We start from the raw sequence: 18,314 nt of genomic DNA on the forward strand, positions 1-18,314 counted from the left end.
ACAATGGCTGACTGAGTATGATCTGCAGGTCTTCATTAAAATTAAAAAAAAAAGAAAAGCAAAGAAAAAAACAGCTTGCTTCTGGTAGTTAATCCTCAATTCCTTAAATATTCCTGGTTCAGAATAAACACCACACGTTGGTCATCTTTATTGATAGCCGTCCTCTCATATTCATGCAGTTTCATAATAGAGCCATCAGGGGGAGGGACTTCTGCAGCCACAAAAGCCTGATGGTGCTGCCATAAGTGACAGAAAACAACAGAGACACAAAAGGAGCCTGAGCTGCAGCCATGAGGAGAGCAGACCGGCTGTAGGAAACTTGGGAGCCGATGCAAGTTTATCATCAGATCTGCTTCAGACATAAGGTCAGTTTGTGGAGCTGCTTCAAGTGTGATATGAAACTTATCAGATGGGAAGTCATTGTTTCAGTTTTTTTGTCGTCACATTTTTGTATGTACATGAGAGCTCACTCTTATAGTGGGGAATGAATGACAATCCTGTTTTTAAATTGTAATTCATAGCAGTTTATATGTGTTTTTCTTAAAATCTTTAAAGCATATGTTGCTGCCAATGTCAGCTTTTTTGCCAGACAAAAGGTTTCACAACAGGAGCAAATTGCCCTAATTACCCAAAATGCTCTTTTCTTTTAATTTTTAATCCTGTTATAATCACAAGAACGAACCACTGTTGCACTGCCCAGCTTTGGCACAGTTGCATGAGTTGTGCTTGTTATTTTTTTTAAAGCCTATAATCAGTATTTAGACAAGTGAAAGAATAAGTGTAGCAATCTTATAGTGTTTAGACTTTCTCAACAAGCAGGTGAAAGCAGGTACAACTCTGAGATGGAATGCTATAGAGCAAGCTGGGACATGTGAACATTTTCATCACTCCAGTCGGAAATCAACAGGAACACCTTTTTTCTATCAGCAGGGTTGAACTTGTGGAAAAAGGGAAGAAGACTTCTGGATAGACGGGTTTTAGTGGTGCACATCGAGGAGATAAACTACATCAATGAAGACACCTGGCATGGCGGTATTCAAGCAACAAAATGTGGACGATTTCTATGAAATTGGAGAAGAACTAGGAAGGTGAGTATCTTTCAGATATGTACAGCTGGAAATGTTTAATTCTGCTCATAAAAAAATGATCCTCCTCACTTTGTGTGAGTCAGAGTGATTCATTTCTCCACTGCATGCCTCTTGACACAGTGGTCTTCATGCGTAGGCCTACCACAGTCTATGGTGTGTACTTATGCAAACAGCTGGCCTGTTTAAGCTTGAAATGAGGAGTGTCCGCCTGTGTTTAAGTAGGTTGAAGTTTACAGCGAGAGATAACGTTCCAAAAGTAAATACACTCTGAGAAAACAAGCTCTGTTTATGCATGATCTGTCCAGTACAGGAAACCGAATAAAATGTAATTTACTGCTTTTGCAAGAGCTGATTCGGGGTGTTTGATCAATGTGTTGAAGTTGAATGTTGAAGAGGAGTGTTAATCGAGACAGACATCGAGGAAATTGTGTCCCATGGGGGAAATAGATTAAAGGAAGTTGGTGGGGGTGCAGGAGTGGATTGAGGAAGCTACAAATCCACACTGCACGGAAGGATGGCTTGGGTATGTGCACCACTTGCTAACAGATAGAAAGGGTGTGAAAGGAAAGTGTCCGACCTTTAACCTTTCACGAGTCAAAATATTAATTTACTGCACAGCTTCTTTGACACACCCTGACAGGACAACCCAACCCAAGCTTTCAAAATGGGTGCTCGAGCTGCATTTTCATATACTGTATTTTACACTTTACACACCCCTGCATGAGTATGTGCCCCACTTGGGCCACCCCGGATAATAAAAACCTTTGATGCGCCACTGGCCATCAGGACTTCCATACGTTTGTGGTTCAATGCAATGACAGAGCAGAGACACAGAGAGGGCAGACCCAGAAACGCTGACCAATCAGAGCAGCAGACTGGGCTTTTTTCTAAAACGGAGCGTTTCAGACAAAGAGTGAATACAGGTGTATTCAGACAGATAGTATGAGAAAAATAATCTGTTTTTTAACATTAAAGCATGTAAACATGTTCCCGTAGAAACCCAAAAGACAAAGTTTGAAAATGAGAATACTATCGGACCTTTAAAAATCCTTTTTTAAAGCATTTGTAAAGTTAAGGTTAATAAAGAGTGTCTTATTTATCAGAGAGTAATACTGGTAAATGGAAGGCGTGGAAATGTGTTGTTTAAAGACTGACAATATCACTGAGTTGTGTTTGGGGGCTGGAAACATGTTGCTTGATAAGACGACTCTGTTGCTGTGAGCTGAGTTGAGCACATGTTCAGCACTACTGCCATGGGATATAGAAAGCTGATGTGGTTAAAAGCCACAGCCTGCAACTGAAAACGAGAAATGCTCTTTCAGTCACAGAATGAGTCTGAGAATTGTATCACCAATTCAGCTGCCGGAATGTTTTTGCTTATTGGTCTTCTGGCTTGTTTTGACAACGTTGTAGTGAGTGTTGGATGATGCAGCCCACCCTGCCCACAGTGTGTGGGAGCCTCATGGGTTCAGACCTCTCCACTTTACGCCACTGTGGAACTGTTACTCAATCGTCCTCTCGAGAGGTTGGGGAAATTTGATGATGGGAGCCAAAAACAGATCTGTGTTTTATTATTTAAAATGTTCTGTGCTCTATGGAATTGTTGAGCCATTCGTTACAGGAAAATAAATGAATCATACTGCCCCCCTATTGACAGATTTTAATGTCAAAGGGCCCCACGCAGTTGTTTCTTTACACTACTGACGTGAGTTTTTGGTAAACCAAGCTGTAAAACAACCCCTTGCTTGAGATGTGAGGCATTTACTGACCTGTCTTACCATTTGAGTGATGACACTGATGATGAAATACAGTAGGAAGTGTCACAGTGTGATCCCACACCTGCCACCGGCCGTCCCACCAGACTGGTGAGACTGTTGTTAGCTGTTATACAAGTGACCGTCATTCTTCTCCATGTTTGGTCAAAACACCCGAGAATTTGTATTTCTTTACTACTGCCTTGCTAGATGCAATATACTGTGGCTGCCATTAATGAAAAAAAAACAACATCTTTGATAGAAAAATTCACAGGATGCATCACTGGATAGGAAGTGCCATTGTCTTTGCATGCCTGAACAAAAATAAAAGGCTTGTAAACTTCCTCCTCATTTTAAAAATCTGTCAATACTGCACTTACATCATAGTGGAGTTTGTGGTTTGTGTTTTAAGCCTCATGAGCGGCATGGCTCTAGAGATAGCAATGTCAGCCTGTCAGTCTTAGGGCTAGATATCATTTAAACAATTATGATACTATGACCGGTACGAGTGATACCGAAACCAAAAAAGTACTTCATTTGAAATAATCTTTCTGCATTTTATCCATTCATTTTTATCAGACACCACAGGCCTGTAGTATCTAGGCAAACTTTTGAACGTTCCGGTGACATCTCTACATGCTGAACTGCCCACTCTGTCATACACACCAAATTCACCACACCACAGACTGTATGGGTTGTCCATGCTGCGGTAGTGGATCAATCCAGTGTCATTAAATTGAAGAAAGCTATCGGTCGATACTTTAAAGGTATCGAGTAATGATACACAGCCCTAGTCAGTCGATCCAACACTTTGGTCCAAACTGAAATATCTTGATGACTATTGGATTGCAATTACATTTTGTAATTTTGTTTGACATTCATGGTCCCCAAAGGATGAATCCTACTGACTTAAATATGTGATTTACCACTAAATACTTGCAAAACGAACATTCCCCTTCTATCTCAACTGAACTTTGTGTTTAGTGCTACTTAGCAAATGGCAGCATGCTAAAATGCTAGACTGAGATGGTGAACATGGTACAAAAAGTATACCTGCTAAACGTCAACATGTTAGCATTGTCAGTGTGAGCATGTCAGCATGCCAAAGTTAGTATTTACATGACAGCCCCATTGTTTAAGTACAGTCTCACAGAGCTGTCGGCCGTCTCATTATTGTACTGCGCAAATTTCTAGTTCCAACTGAATGCAGGAACACTGAAAAGGTCACATCACACCACACTTGATATGCAAAGTGTTTCTCAATTTGTCTCTGAGTTGTGTCTCTATTTGTTATTTCTGGAAATACTTGCCACGTTTTTGCAGAAGGAAATTAATTAGAGAAATGTTTTCAGGTTGCAGAAGTCTTTTGTCTTTGGAGAGAATGCAGGGAGGGCAGCGATGCACACTTAAAGCCACAGCCATCACAGAGTAGATGTGTTGAAGTGAAAAGAGCCGACAGTCGTGAGGCACACAGGTGCTGCTGATGAACACGGTAAAGAGCTAGAATTTCCTCTAAAGGGATTTACTGTACATGATGTATCTATAGCACGGACAAGGAGCGGGACAAGAGTGTGTGTGTATTCAGCTCTGAGGAACAGACATTCCTGCTGTTCAGTGGGTGAGAAATAGCGTTTATTCAGTGCAGCCTGACACAGGGAACTCCACGTTGACCTCTTCCTGGAATTCCCATTTTGACACCCCATTACTGTCAGCAGACACTCATAGAGCCCCGCTACTCCACAGATGCATTGTCGACATTAGACCACTTCAAAACAAGTGGGAATCTAGAGTGTCGTGAACACTTCATGGGCATAAATGTTGAGATATTTCATGATAATAGCAGATAAAGGGTTTTCAAAAGTGACACGTTTTAGACCTTCAAGCTGCTTCTCCTCCACATTCGAGATCACAGATGGTCGGGTGGTTAGGGACAGGGCTTGGTCAATTATGAATCTGGCTGTCTTTGTCACGCCGCCCCAGAGGTTCAGTTGAGAAATGTGTTTAAATATTGGGCCGGCGCCACTTGTCCGAGCAGTACTCCAACCTTGTCTGAGGATAATGACCTTCAGCTGTTGGAAGTGGAAACTCTCCGGGGAGATGGTACTTTCAGCCCCACTGGCCCGGCTTAGAACTAAGACAGCCGGCACGCCTGGCCCGTTGTGGAATACCACTCCCCAGCATCACTGCTCTCACTGTTACTCTGCACCTCATAACAACACCAAAGTAAAGCCCTGTGCACTGACAGTTGTGCTGTGTACATCCTCACATTCTGTTCGGTCTTGTTTAACAGGCAAATCAAGGACGCTGTTACTGCTTCGGCCATGTGACACTTCCTCCCCTCAGAGCGCTTGATGTTTGTTTTTGCAAGTGGAATTTGTTGAGCGACTTACCCTCCTCCTCAGTTCACACATAAACGGAGTCATCTCGAACAGGGGTCGGCCTTTCAGGGATGTCTCAGGGGTGGAAATATCCTCTGAATAGAACAGATGGAGGGAGCCTTTGAGAATCCACACTGCTGCTCTGCTTCAGCACCCCACCCACCCTGTTTTTTTATTTTTCCTTTGTGGCAGGTGTGTGACACTTTGAAGACCATTGTTACACTGTACACCCCCTCCTCTGTTGGGTCATATTCACACCAACATCTGATCTTGTCAGTGCCTTTGTTGCCTTGCAGTAAATGAGAGAGGTCCTGGAAGCTACTGGGGAATTAAATGAATATTTTTCAATACAGTCCAATACATGCGCCCTTCAACTAATACTAATGTGTGTTTGTGACACTTATAATCTAGTTTTCTTTCCAGAATGTGTCAAAGAAATGTGGATTAAGATATTTGAGGCCACAGTTTGCAGTGTTGCTGCCCTCGATTGCATAACAATATTGGACATTCCATCAAATATTTTGTCCTCCCAGTGTTATAGTCAATGAAAATCTGGGTGTGCATGGTCAAAGTACACCTCAGTAACTGTTTGTTTTTTTTCTTTGTACTAACATAACTTTTAAAAATAAAAGTCTTCAGTGAAGCAGCTCCCAGATGTAATTGTTGAGCTGCACAGGACAGGGTGTGCCTCAAAAAAGAGCATACTGGCTCAACCGTCCCACACTAATGTGTAAAGGAAAGGTGACTTTTACTTTTGTGTCCCATCCCAAATTTGTTTAGTGACGAGCTAGAGCAAATTTCTGTGTGGAATGAGTGTGGCAGGACCACAGCGTGTATCCATATGTTTTTGGTGAGCCTTTTTTCCTTCACCCCAGCAGCAGCAGAGATGTGGCAGGTGGAGTGTGGGCCTGTGGGCCAGGCTATTCTTAGCCCACTAGACATAATGATGATAGTGGACACAGACTGAACAGCCTCTCACAGGCACCCTGGAATCTCTGTGTGGACAGTTATTTCCAAAACATATGCCTGCCAGTCATTATCTGTGTCCTCACTCTGTGTGTTCTTTTACAACCTCTAAAAATACAATGGGTTGAATAATTTGCAAAGGTATGCCGTAAACACTTCCGTCCACAGGTTTTACTATGTTTTATCCAATCACTAGTCACTTCTCTGTATGCATTCTTGACTGAATGTTCCTCTTCTATCTTGTCAAAGTTAACATTCATCGTCCCCACAACACTCGCCCTTGTGTCTTTCTGTGGCTTGTTACTGACTGATCAGTGACAGAGAGGCTTGTTTTCAGAGTCTGAATGTATAGAGTGGGCAGGTCAGCCCACAGCAGCAGGAGTGGCAGCAGGCTAAGATTACAAGTGCTGATAATAAAGTCATGGAGACTCACACATATATTTAACGGGGCGACAGTGCTGGAAGATGTTTTCACTCTTCTCATTCAGTCTGTCAGTGGGTCAATTAGGAGTGAAATGACTGTGCAGTTATGTTAGGGGAGAGTAACAATAAAGTTTACTGGAGGAGTCGCTCCTGTCTGTAAGCTGAAATGCCCGTTTTTGGGTGAGTAAAGCTCAGGCTTTAAACTCTTTATCGAGATGCCATAATCACATGTCCACGGGCTGTAGCATGCAATACAAGAGCACAATGAAAAGTGAACAATAATCCACTGAGAGATGGTCTCTAAGCCATACCTCTGTTGTGAAATAGTCTGAGTTTTGGGGATTTTTTTCAGTGGAATGATCTCTCAATGGTGGCTAGAAATTTGGCAGGAAGGTCGCTGGAGTGGGAGGATAGCAGCTCCCTTCACACTGCCGGCCTGTCTGATTGTTCTCTGTCTGGCAGGGAAACAGGAAGTGATGGACTGTACCTAAATATTTCAGCTGGTTTTGACATGCAGCTTCCTCCCTGACGTCTGTCTTCACCCGTAGCTACATCCTGTTGTTAATTGTTGAATTTCATTAGAAATTCGTCTTGAAAAATTCTACCTATAGTACCCTCAACACCAGAGACAAACAAAACGGTAATTAAGTAATTAAGATTAAGTAACACCTTCTTTTTTTCATTCTTTTGTGTCTGCAGTGGGCAGTTTGCAATTGTCAAACGCTGTATAGAGAAAAGTACAGGCATTGAATATGCAGCCAAGTTCATCAAGAAGCGCCAGAGTCGGGCCAGCAGACGTGGCGTAAAAAGAGAGGAGATCGAGAGGGAGGTGGACATCCTGCAGCAGCTCCAGCACAACAACGTTGTGTCGCTGCATGATGTCTACGAGAACCGCACGGACGTGGTGCTCGTCCTCGAACTGTGAGTCACTAATGCATCACCATATCCGTACAATTAAATAATAGGTTTTGTTCCCGCTTGCCAAATTAAACTAGCGTTACACCCTTGGAACATCTGAACATCTACACAGAATTGTTCTTGTCCATGTCCTCATCTGTGCGTCCTACATAGATTGTTTGTTGAATTTGCGTTTTGCTAGGATCACGTGTGCCAGATAGAAACCAATGCCAATGAGTCAATAAGGCTTGTGTTGTAAAAGAGGGCCCCGTTTGGGTCCAATGAGTGCCTGGCAACGTGAAGGGCTCAATTAGTTACTAAAAGAAAGCTCAGTTCAATCGAAGCAGGAGTGAACTGACTGACAGAACAGTTCCTGATAGATGCAGGATGAGACATAGTGCGTCATTCAGTCTGTTGTGTTTTCTTTGTGTGAATATAAAAGAACATTATCATGTTTACGGCTGCCAGCTGGTCAAAGGATGCTTTATACCACTTTTCAGCAGCTTTTCAAGTATTTTCAAGTAACTGTTACCACAAACAAACATATCTAAGGCATCCTGAACCAGTGCATCCAAATCCTGAGAAGTCACTTTAGATAACTAGAGAGCCCTCATTCCAGATTATCTAAGCCCCCCAGGATGTGTCTCTGAGTGTGTGTTTGTTACAGGGTGTCTGGAGGAGAGCTGTTTGATTTCTTGGCTCAGAAGGAGTCTCTCAGCGAAGAGGAAGCAACTCGGTTTATCAAACAGATCCTAGATGGAGTCCAGTATCTCCACTCCAAGAGGATCGCACATTTTGATCTGAAGGTACAACAGTCTCCATCTGTGCATCGCATGTCAATCTATACTTGTCTCGTGTTGAAGATGATATTCTTTACCTTCACGCAAGTACACTTAAGGTTGAGCGGGACATAATGTCAAATATATATAGCAGGTGTCTAATGACGACTACGTGGCGTTAGAGTTTCACTATTCTGAATCACACATCCTTCCTGTTTTCTGTGGCTGAAGTCCAGACTCTCAGATACAGACACCACAAGGTTATCTCTTTGCTTTCAGACAGCAGTGTCGCCCACGCTGCTGATAGTTCACTGTCCTGTTTTTCTGCAGCTGCAGCTCCGCCTCACATTTAACACTTTTAATTTGGCTTATTAAGGAAAAAGAACACTCAGTGAAGAGCCTGAATCAAACCTGACTTTGACCTTCACTTCACAATGACAGATCTGTGTACTCATCTGTGCATAGCATTTGCTGTAAAATCAGGGTAAATCATTTGAGGAAAATGTTCAAACTTCTGTCCAGTCAGAACTTGCAACCTTTATATTGATTTGTTGGAATCCAAAGCAGCACAGTTTCTAAGGTCATGAATTAACAACTTGAGTCTTGTTTGTCTAATCCATCCAAAAAAACTAACAGAAATGTGTGCTGAACTATTTCCCCTAAAACCCATAAACATCGATTTGTCTGTTTTTACACTATTGCTTTTATATATGGAATCTAAGGGGCTGTCATAAAACAAAATAAATCCGTAAAGGAGATAAATAAAGTATAATAAATAAAATAATGAATAAGTAAATAAGTGATTTATATCCAAAAATATATTAGTATATATTTTTTTAAAATATGTAAACAACTGAACAAATACATATGGAAATTGATAAAATGTATTTATTAATTAATTATATATATATGTATATATATATATATATATATATATACATATATGTCCACATTTTTTGTATTTACTTTATTTACATTTTTTATGTCACTCCTGTACCTCCATTATGCTAGCTGTTTTCTACTGTTTCCATTTTTTGTGCTAAGCTAGAGCAAGTTAGCCAGCTGCAAGCAGAAGCTTCTTAGTTAGAACTAACCCTTAATGTAAAATGTCCAAGTTGAACTGTTGAACTTTTCCTTTAATAGTTTATTACTTTACACTGACAAGTGACTGTAACTGCTGCAATGTTTTTCTTTAATGCTAACGTGAAAGGCTTTAACCAGGTAACTTGTTTTACTCAGTGTTGTTTATGAATCGCCAAGTCTTGCTATAAGTAGAAATCTGCTAACGAATGTGGGTGTTTTGTTCTTTTTGCACTTCAGCCTGAAAACATAATGCTGCTGGACAGAAATGTTCCTCTACCCCGCATCAAACTCATAGACTTTGGACTGGCACACAAAATAGAAGCTGGGGCAGATTTCAAAAACATTTTCGGAACCCCTGAATTTGTTGGTAAGTGTTTTTATATGAGATGTGTTTGCAATGTAGGAGAGTTTAAGAGGAGGCTTGGTTTTTGGCCTGGCACTGGTTGTTATGCAGGAGTTTTTGCTGTCTATTTTCAGCTCCAGAGATAGTCAACTATGAGCAACTGGGATTGGAGGCAGACATGTGGTAAGAGCTTTTAATTACCTCTGACTCTGTTGCCTTCCACACAACACGCTGCAGTGCATACCTTTGGATTAACCTTGTGCTGTTTTTCACAGGAGCATTGGAGTCATCACATATATACTGTAAGTTGGGAAGCTTCGTGATTATAATAAGAGAATCTTAATGCGCCGAGGAGAGATTATCGAGGACTATTTAAGTGAGTGTGTGAATGTTGTTTCAGTCTGAGCGGCGCTTCACCTTTCCTCGGGGACACGAAGCAGGAAACGCTGGGAAACATCTCGGCGATGGACTACGAGTTTGACGAAGAGCTCTTCAGCAATACGAGCGAGCTGGCCAAGAGCTTCATCAGTCAGCTCCTGGTGAAGGACACGAGGTATAAGAACTGACAAACAGCTGAAGGCCAAAGGTCAAGTCTTGACGATTCCAATACAAAGCCCAGAATTAGAGGTTTCACTGCATTAAATCCCCAGTGCGGATAATGTGCAGACCTGATCCAAATGAGAATGAAAGGCCAGGCAGTCCACAGAAATCTAGAGCAAGGATTTAGGCACCTTTTGTTTTTGGTACACAATGATACACTGAATAAAACTAAATGAACATTATCTATACTGTAAACTAATCCCAAGAAAAGCACTGTATGTCTTTCTCTGCACTGTGTGATCTTGCTCTTGTTGCTTAACATGTGTTTCCATTAAAATGCACCTCCAGGAAACCAAATAGTCTTGTATTCCTGAGAGATTCACATCCCAAAGCATGACTGCTCAACATGTTCTGTGCGTCCAGTTGTTCTGGTGTATTTACTTAGCTGCATTTACTTGCTCTCATCACTTTAGAAAACGGATGACCATACAAGACGCCCTCAACCATCATTGGATTAAGGTATGCGCTTGATTTGTGTGTTTTATGGCATGTATTTGTTCTCTCAATAACTACTGTGTTGAGCTTGTTTTTAACAGTTGATTTCAAAGGTAACATATGGGTAAGAGGTTCGTTTCTTATCAGAAAGGAAAGTCCATCTTTAAATATGCCAAATACCTATTGAGTTAATGCTCAAAAAGTCCACACTGACTAATTTTCTGTATGTTCTGGCTTGTTGCCGAAACACATCACTGCACATCATTACACCACACCCCATCTCTGAGGATATTATTTTCACCCTTCACCTCAACACAAAACTTGGCTGCACAGATCTGGTATAGCTAGCTTTTGCAGTTTTAAGAGACCGAGCTGAAGACGTCACTAATTTTGTTTTTAATGGCATGGACATTTAACAACCTGTAATGTTGAAGAAGTCCAACATTAGCTGTTGAGATGCATGTAAACGGTGTTTCGCTGTGGAGACTTCGTCCTGTTTGGATACAAGCATGAAGCCAGGAAACATAACACCCTGAACGAGAATGTCTGTTGTTTTTGTGGCGCTCTTACCTGCCATGGCTTTGCGCTGTAGGGTCACACACTAATCCTACAGAGCCACATCTGCTGGGATATTCACCACTGTGTGTGTTTTCAAGATGCAACAATGAGACAGCCTCTCACTCAGTGTTCCCCCCCTCCACCCTTCTGTCTGAAGTCCTGTGGCGACATGGAAGAGGATATCGCTGCCCTTGAGGCTGAGAACAAATTGGAGCAGCTGAAGACGAAGCGTCTAAAGGAGTACACCATCCAGTCCCACTCCAGCATGCCCCAGAACAACACGTATGCCAACTTTGAGCGTTTTGCCCATGTGGTGGAAGACGTCAATCTGATGGAGACAGGGTTGTCAGAGGTGGCGGGAGCCCGCCACACTCTGCAGGGTGATATAGAAGCACTGTTCTCCATCTACAACGATAAGGAGGCCTGGTACAAGGAGGAGAGTGAGACTGCGAGGAAGCAGCTTTCCCAGGTCCGCTATGAGTTCCGTAAAGTGGAGGCCACAAGGAGGCTTCTGCAGGAGGACATAAGGTCTATAGATGCCAGCCTGGAGAGCATCAGTGGGAAGTACAGCCAGAGGGAGGGTCAGCTGGACGCTCTGAGGCAGGAGCTGAACTCTGAGCTGCAGTGGCTGCAGGAGGTGATGAGCTCTCTGCATCCAGAAGGAGCCAATGGCAGCATCCACAGCAGTAGTCTGAATACGGACGTGAAGCAGGCGCTGAAGGAGCTGCTGCTTCCGGCCTGCAGGAGGGAACTGTGCCCTGAGGCCAAACAGCCACTCACAGAGTCTGGCTTACACAAATAAAGACACACTTTCATTGATCTTAAACATCTTTTCTAAAAAATGAGGTGGTTTGAATTCAACACATTGATTTATTTTTTTAACAGCACAAACCTTTGAGTGTATCATTGTTACATTTTCTTTGTTTCAATTTTTTTATTTTCTTGTGTGAGCTCTGTAGTACGATACTTTTCGGTTAAAGTAAGAGTAGGAATAGAAATTTCGGGAGATGCGCTTATGTGCGTTCTTCCTGAAAGTTAGATGAGATGGATTTCACTTTCATATCTATATGGTAAATGTGAAGCTACAGGCAGGAGACAGTTAGCTTAGCTTCGCACCAAGACTGGAAATAGTTAGCCCTATCTGAATGTTAAAACAAAATCTGCCTACCAGCCCCTTTGAAGCTCACTGTCAAGTCTTGTTTGACTAAGCCGCGCCTGTAAAGTATACCCCCGGGCTTCCCCGTCCAAAAGGGCCCCACCCCACTTGTCAACATACAGTCCAGTGGCACAAAGAGAGCATGTTTAAAAGTGTTCGTGATAGCCGCCAGTCGTACGTTTCCATTTTATTAAATGTATCGACCCACCATGGATGCAGATCCTGGGGGGGAAGCAGGGGACACATTCCCCTCAATGTTGAAAGCGTGTGCCTTTGTCCCCCTCGCAGTAAAAACATGAAAATAGTAGAAGACTTTGATTATAAAGATATGCTAGAATGCAACTCATAGACAATTCCTCTGGTAAATAGTAACAGTATGCAACCGCAAAAGCAATGGTTGCAAACTGCCATAAAACAGAAAGAAGAAGCGATGTTGAGGCTACGCTTCTGTAGATGAATAAACACAGAAAAAGTTTGTTTGTTTCATGAAGTTATGATAATGAAGATAAATTGTTATGAATGTTTTTACTGTGTTACTGCCAGAAGAAGACTTTTCAATGGAATGTATCAGAAGTTCAAATTGATTTATTGATTTTTTTATTCCATTCTATTTTTAATACTGTATCTTGTTTTTACATAAAGGTTATCCATTTGTAAAGTTAAATATGTACTTATGAATGTATTGTTGATTATTTTTAATAGATTCAAATGAGCACTTTTACTGAATGTATTTATTTATTTTAAAAACCTTTCTTATTTCTTTCTTGGAGATGTTTTATCAGCCGACAGGAAACAACAACATCTATAATAAGACCACGAAAAGTGTCACCTCCTTATCAGTGTTTGTAGCACCTCAAGAGATCTTCTTGTACACGCCTCTCACTTTTTTGACTTTATGTACACTTTTGACATTTTCCACTGTCGTCTAAACACTGAAATAAATGTTCATCATTTATTGTGTATCCCATTTACAAATTCTTGTGATTTGTGATTTCAAAATAATTCCTGTTGTAGCTCAGAGTATAGTGTCAAATTAGACTAGCAGCTTGGCATAAGGTTTTTGAATTTGTTTGAACATTTCACATTAACGAGAAAGATACTGCCTCCGTCATTTCATTCCTCATTGTGTCTCTGCAGCCTCTGAATACCAGACAAGCCATGGTGAAGAGGTTATCAGTGGTCAACTTGGAGAACTTTAAGAGACAGTACGCCAGACGCAGGTGGAGGGTAAAGTACACAGATGATTTACTTACAGCTATCAGGGTTATATGTATATAGATTTTTTATTTTTATTTTTTTTTAAAGTTGCTCTTGATTGCTTTCTTGACTCATTCTCTTTGCTCTCATCTGTTCAACAGCTTACATTCAGAATTGTGGCTCTGTGCAATCACTTAACACGGATCATGAAGAAGGGCCACAAGCTGCCTGCGCAGGACGGGGTAAGAACTGTTGTATAGATAACAGCAATGGCTCAGTCTGGACAATTTGGGGATTTTACACATTTGCTTTCTTGCCTACAGTTAGATGGGAAAAACGTGTGTACAGTGATTATGAAGCTTAGCAAAAGGACTGGAAAACAAGATGCAACTAGCCTGGTCCTGTCCTTGATTTCCATGAGCAGTAACTTCCTTGCCAATGCAGACTTTAGGAAATCACTCCTCCCGCCGAATAAATAGTTCTGCACACAACCCCTCATTAAAATGCAAATTGTCTTTTTTACTCCTTAGTTTTTGTAGGGGTAAAACAATCAAGAAAAAAAGGTTGCTAACAGGGAGCTTTGGAGGTCTCTGTTACCTTCAGACAGAGCCAGGCTGGCTGTTTAGCTAAGCTAGCTACATTGATTCTTCACACATGTTTAAGCTGTCGTAGAACTGTCATCACCTGTCACTACACAAACAATTTCACAGCTGTTTCTCAAACATTTGGTTTGGATTATTTCAGAGGGATTGTGAAAGTGACCAAGAAGAAGATGTCCTGAAGAGGAGGCCGCGGAGCAGAAAGAGAAGCAGCACTTCCTGAGGGCAACAAGTTACAAAATAGTGACTCTGCACCTTTTTGACGCACACTTTGCAGCTGTTACTTCAGAAGTCATCTGACAGTGTCTGTTTGAGTGACTGCTGTTTCATCGACGAAGGCCTTTTTTTTTTTCATCTCTTGTGTGTTAGATAGTATTCTGCAATTTCTAAATTCAAGCATAAGAATAACTGGATTATCGTTGACAGGAACTAAGAGGCCAATGTTAGCACTTCCACAACTGCAACTGCAGTCTTAAAAGTCCCTCAGCTGCTGTTTAACATCCGAGTAGAGACAGAGTTAGAACATTTTATTTTTAGTGTGCAGGCTGCAGTTTGGATTAACAAGAGGTATATTGTCCAAAGCACTGACAGATAAATAAGATGGGAGCAGATCTTCATAACCAAATGTTTACATGTTGTTCTGCCTAACCTCTACATTTGCCACATCAATTTACTGTATTTAACATAGGATATTTTGAATGACTTACATCCGATGGGGCAATAATTGCATTTCATCTTATGCATGCATAAAGACAGTATATAGACATTTCACTGTTTAATATTTTTAAAGCAATGGTTAGGTTCTGATGTATTTATGGTGTAAATATACATAAATATCATCCAAATGTCTTAATTTCACTGTTACCTGTATCTCATTGCTCATTAAAAGAAGCATACACTGTTTTAAACATGCATACATATTTTTCTGTTCACTTGTATGTATTGTAAATTGTAATTTTGTTTAATAAATTAATGATAAAAAGTTTGTTTTCTATGTGAGTTTCTATGTCAAAAAACAATGTAATTGTAACATCCCATGACTCTACCCACTAAAATGGTCTCTGTAACTGGGATTATGACTATACTGTATGTTGGTCTAGAGGTGTGAAAAGTGTATCGGCATCCTGATCCCCAAAGACATCGCACAGCACATCCCACAAGACAATTATGAATGTGCTACAAACAATGCCCTGAGCTATAAAAGGTACACCAACACTAGTGGCTCTAAGACATTATGAATTCTCTGAACATCAATGAGCACTAATTGTGATAGTGCACTCTTACTGATTTTTCCTTCAGCCACTGGTCAATTCTTTAGTCTCACAACAGAAATGTTGTTTGAGCCTAGTTGGGCTGAAAGAGATTGGAGGAACAATGTGTGAACTAAATACATTTCTGGCTGTGACACTATGTAGGCCAATTACACACTAATGTTAAGAAAGTAATCAACAAGTGGGTCAGTCTAAAATCTGTAAGCCTGTTTGTGCTTCAGTATCCCATTACAGAATTACAGCACCAGGAACACAAGACATTTTATTCAGAGAACTGCGTATTAAACTATGAGGGGTTTAAAGAGACATTTAGTTGCACTTCGATACAGTTGGGTGGCTCACAAGAGACACATAACAAAGAGAATGGTCCAAATAAAGCGACAGAGGCTTTAGGCTTTTAGTGTGGGTCGAGTTCCAAAACCACTGGGTCTTCGGTTTCACATAATGCCACCAGAAACATCCGTTCATTTGACCCTCCCTGCCTGATAAACACCCACGTCTTTCAAACTTCATGACCCCAGTTTGTAACTGAGGCTCTCTGTAAAAAATGTTTTGTCTCCCAGCCCATCCAGCGACAACCCTGTCAACATCATTGTGTTCTTTTTTACTTTATTGACAAAACAGAAAAATAAAGATACAGAGAAAATATGCAATTCAATGCAGACATCAAAATGATTAGAAATGGTTATGGTAAATCCAGACTGTGTATAATAATTGGCTTTAAGTCTTCCCAGTAAACAAAGTGAAAAACTGTTTTGATCTACATGAAAAAATTGGGATTTTATCTTTACATGTTATGTGTAAATAAATATAATCAGATAGCAGGAAACATGTCATGTTATATACATTATCCACAGTACTATACTAGATTAGGAAAAGTCTGTCAATATGAATACATTTGGCACGTACTGGCATCTTTCTTCTCTAAATATTCTACAAGGTGAAATATTTAAAGGCTTCGTTAATTCATAAGTTTAGTTTACTTCCGCCTGCATTACTCAAGTAAAAAAGTGTTCAAGCTGCTGTCATTCAGAGCAAAGAGCTTAATTTACAGTATATAACTTTCAATAGTCACACTGTTGACTTTGTACATCTCAAGGCCTTAATAAAGTGTACACCTACAGTGACTCAAATTCTTCTATACAGTAGTATGTTTCTGTTCAATGACAACCTGTGAGTTACTGGCATAAGATGAGATAAGAGAAAACATTTTAAGCACGCTCAGGTCACTCGTCTGTATGGAGACTCTCCTCAGGCTGATGACTGTAAATATTTCATCAATGTCTCACTGAAATATGACCTGAGTCCTTTGTAGCTTTGTCATTGATAGAGAGTGAAATGGCATGGCTTCCAGTCAGCCGTTACAGTTAGAGCTGAAGCATCTCATGTGACAGAGTCACAGCTAGTATATTGGGATCAATTCTGTGGTCGACCAGCGACGGGGTTCTGGGATCATGGGATTCCAGCAGACTTAGGGCGGGATGATCTGATGCATGGGTCTTTTACAGAGACAAATAAGGAGTGCTGTCAGAAATCGTATGCTGCATATGTGTAACACAAAACCACGTCCATCAAAAGAGATACAGATGTCTTTGAGGCAGTTCTCGACTCAGTGGTGTGTCTGGAGGCCAGACTGTAATATGTAATGTGGTTTTCAATAAGCAGGCATAATCCAATGACTCTCCTCAATAAGAATGTTACTGTAAATTACCTGCAGGGGACTCTTAACATCATATCATAGGCATCTGACACTAAAAGGCACACTGATGCAGGCACACTCATAATAACATCTTAATGATGTGTGCATTATAGTAAACATATATAGCTTTAATAGCAATGTTGGACCTCTGCTGAAAGTAAATATGTATAATCCCACCCTGTTGGGACTTTGAGATCATTGCATTGGCTAGTGACACGTAACCTTTCTGTTGATCAGAGAAGTAGCTTTCCAGTGATCATTTCCTTTCACAATGGTGCCACCTAGTGGGCATAACAAAGGAGTATCTGGAGTAAGATCAATAGTAAAAGTATGATTTGTTACAAGAAAATAATGCAGATACTAAAGCATAATGTGCATAAAGTAAAGATGTGCAAAAAAACAAACATGATCATTAAACATTCATGGACAAATAATGGTTAATACTATTGTGTGGCTTACAAAGATAAGAAAAAAAATCTCATTAATGAAGCATATGCAAAAGAAACAAAAGGAACTGACAAAAATGATATGTGAGCATATTCATTGATAAATTGTAAGCCTTCATCATTAATTTACGGTATAAACATATCTCTTCTTAGAATATTAATTGAACAGACTTGTTACATATTTGAAATCAACTATATGTCACCTGAAAATTCAAATCCCTTTTTTTAATGTTGAAGCAGACTCTTCTGTGTGTACATGCTTTGTTTAATGATGTTCTGATTGTAACTTTATTTATATTTCCTCTGTTGTTTCTAAACTTTTGTCTGTAATTGTGGAACTGTGTTGCTGCCTGTCTTGGCCAGTACACTCTTGTAACAGAGATTTTTAATCTCAATGAGACTTTTACTGGTTAAATAAAGGTTTAAAAAATCTTCTAACTAGAGTGATTTGTATCGGGGTTTTTTATTTTATTTTCTGCAAGCGTGTGTCGATGACAGAGCCGTCCGAAGATCTGACATAGGAGGCTGTGTAACTCTAGAAACAGACCTGAGGACATTAATCACGAATGCCAGCCTCTCACTTTATCTGTGTGATCATTAGGGCATACTTTAGCATGACAATTACTCTCTGGAAATGAGCTC

At 40.6% G+C, this 18,314-nt stretch overlaps 1 protein-coding gene across 3 annotated transcripts; it reads left to right on the forward strand.

Annotated features, from left to right (window-relative positions):
* Window positions 1-257: 257 nt before the first annotated feature.
* On the forward strand, window positions 258-15,225 carry dapk2b (death-associated protein kinase 2b). 3 transcript variants are annotated; one of them, XM_083917525.1, is made up of 12 exons: window positions 258-365; window positions 931-1,088; window positions 7,309-7,530; window positions 8,174-8,312; window positions 9,606-9,735; window positions 9,846-9,894; window positions 9,987-10,013; window positions 10,112-10,264; window positions 10,725-10,770; window positions 13,598-13,687; window positions 13,819-13,899; window positions 14,402-15,225. In XM_083917525.1, the coding sequence occupies exons 2-12, from the start codon at window positions 1,012-1,014 to the stop codon at window positions 14,477-14,479; spliced, it is 1,092 nt and encodes a 363-aa protein (XP_083773651.1). In that variant the 5' UTR covers window positions 258-365; window positions 931-1,011; the 3' UTR covers window positions 14,480-15,225. The 3 variants fall into 3 exon arrangements, with proteins under 3 accessions (XP_083773651.1, XP_083773653.1, XP_083773652.1); XM_083917526.1 differs by having other exon boundaries at window positions 260-365; window positions 928-1,088; XM_083917527.1 differs by lacking the exons at window positions 13,819-13,899; window positions 14,402-15,225 and having other exon boundaries at window positions 11,462-13,614.
* The last annotated feature ends 3,089 nt before the right edge of the window (window positions 15,226-18,314 follow it).

The sequence above is a fragment of the Echiichthys vipera genome (assembly GCF_963691815.1).
Source record: "Echiichthys vipera genome assembly, chromosome: 7".
NCBI lineage: Eukaryota > Metazoa > Chordata > Actinopteri > Perciformes > Trachinidae > Echiichthys > Echiichthys vipera.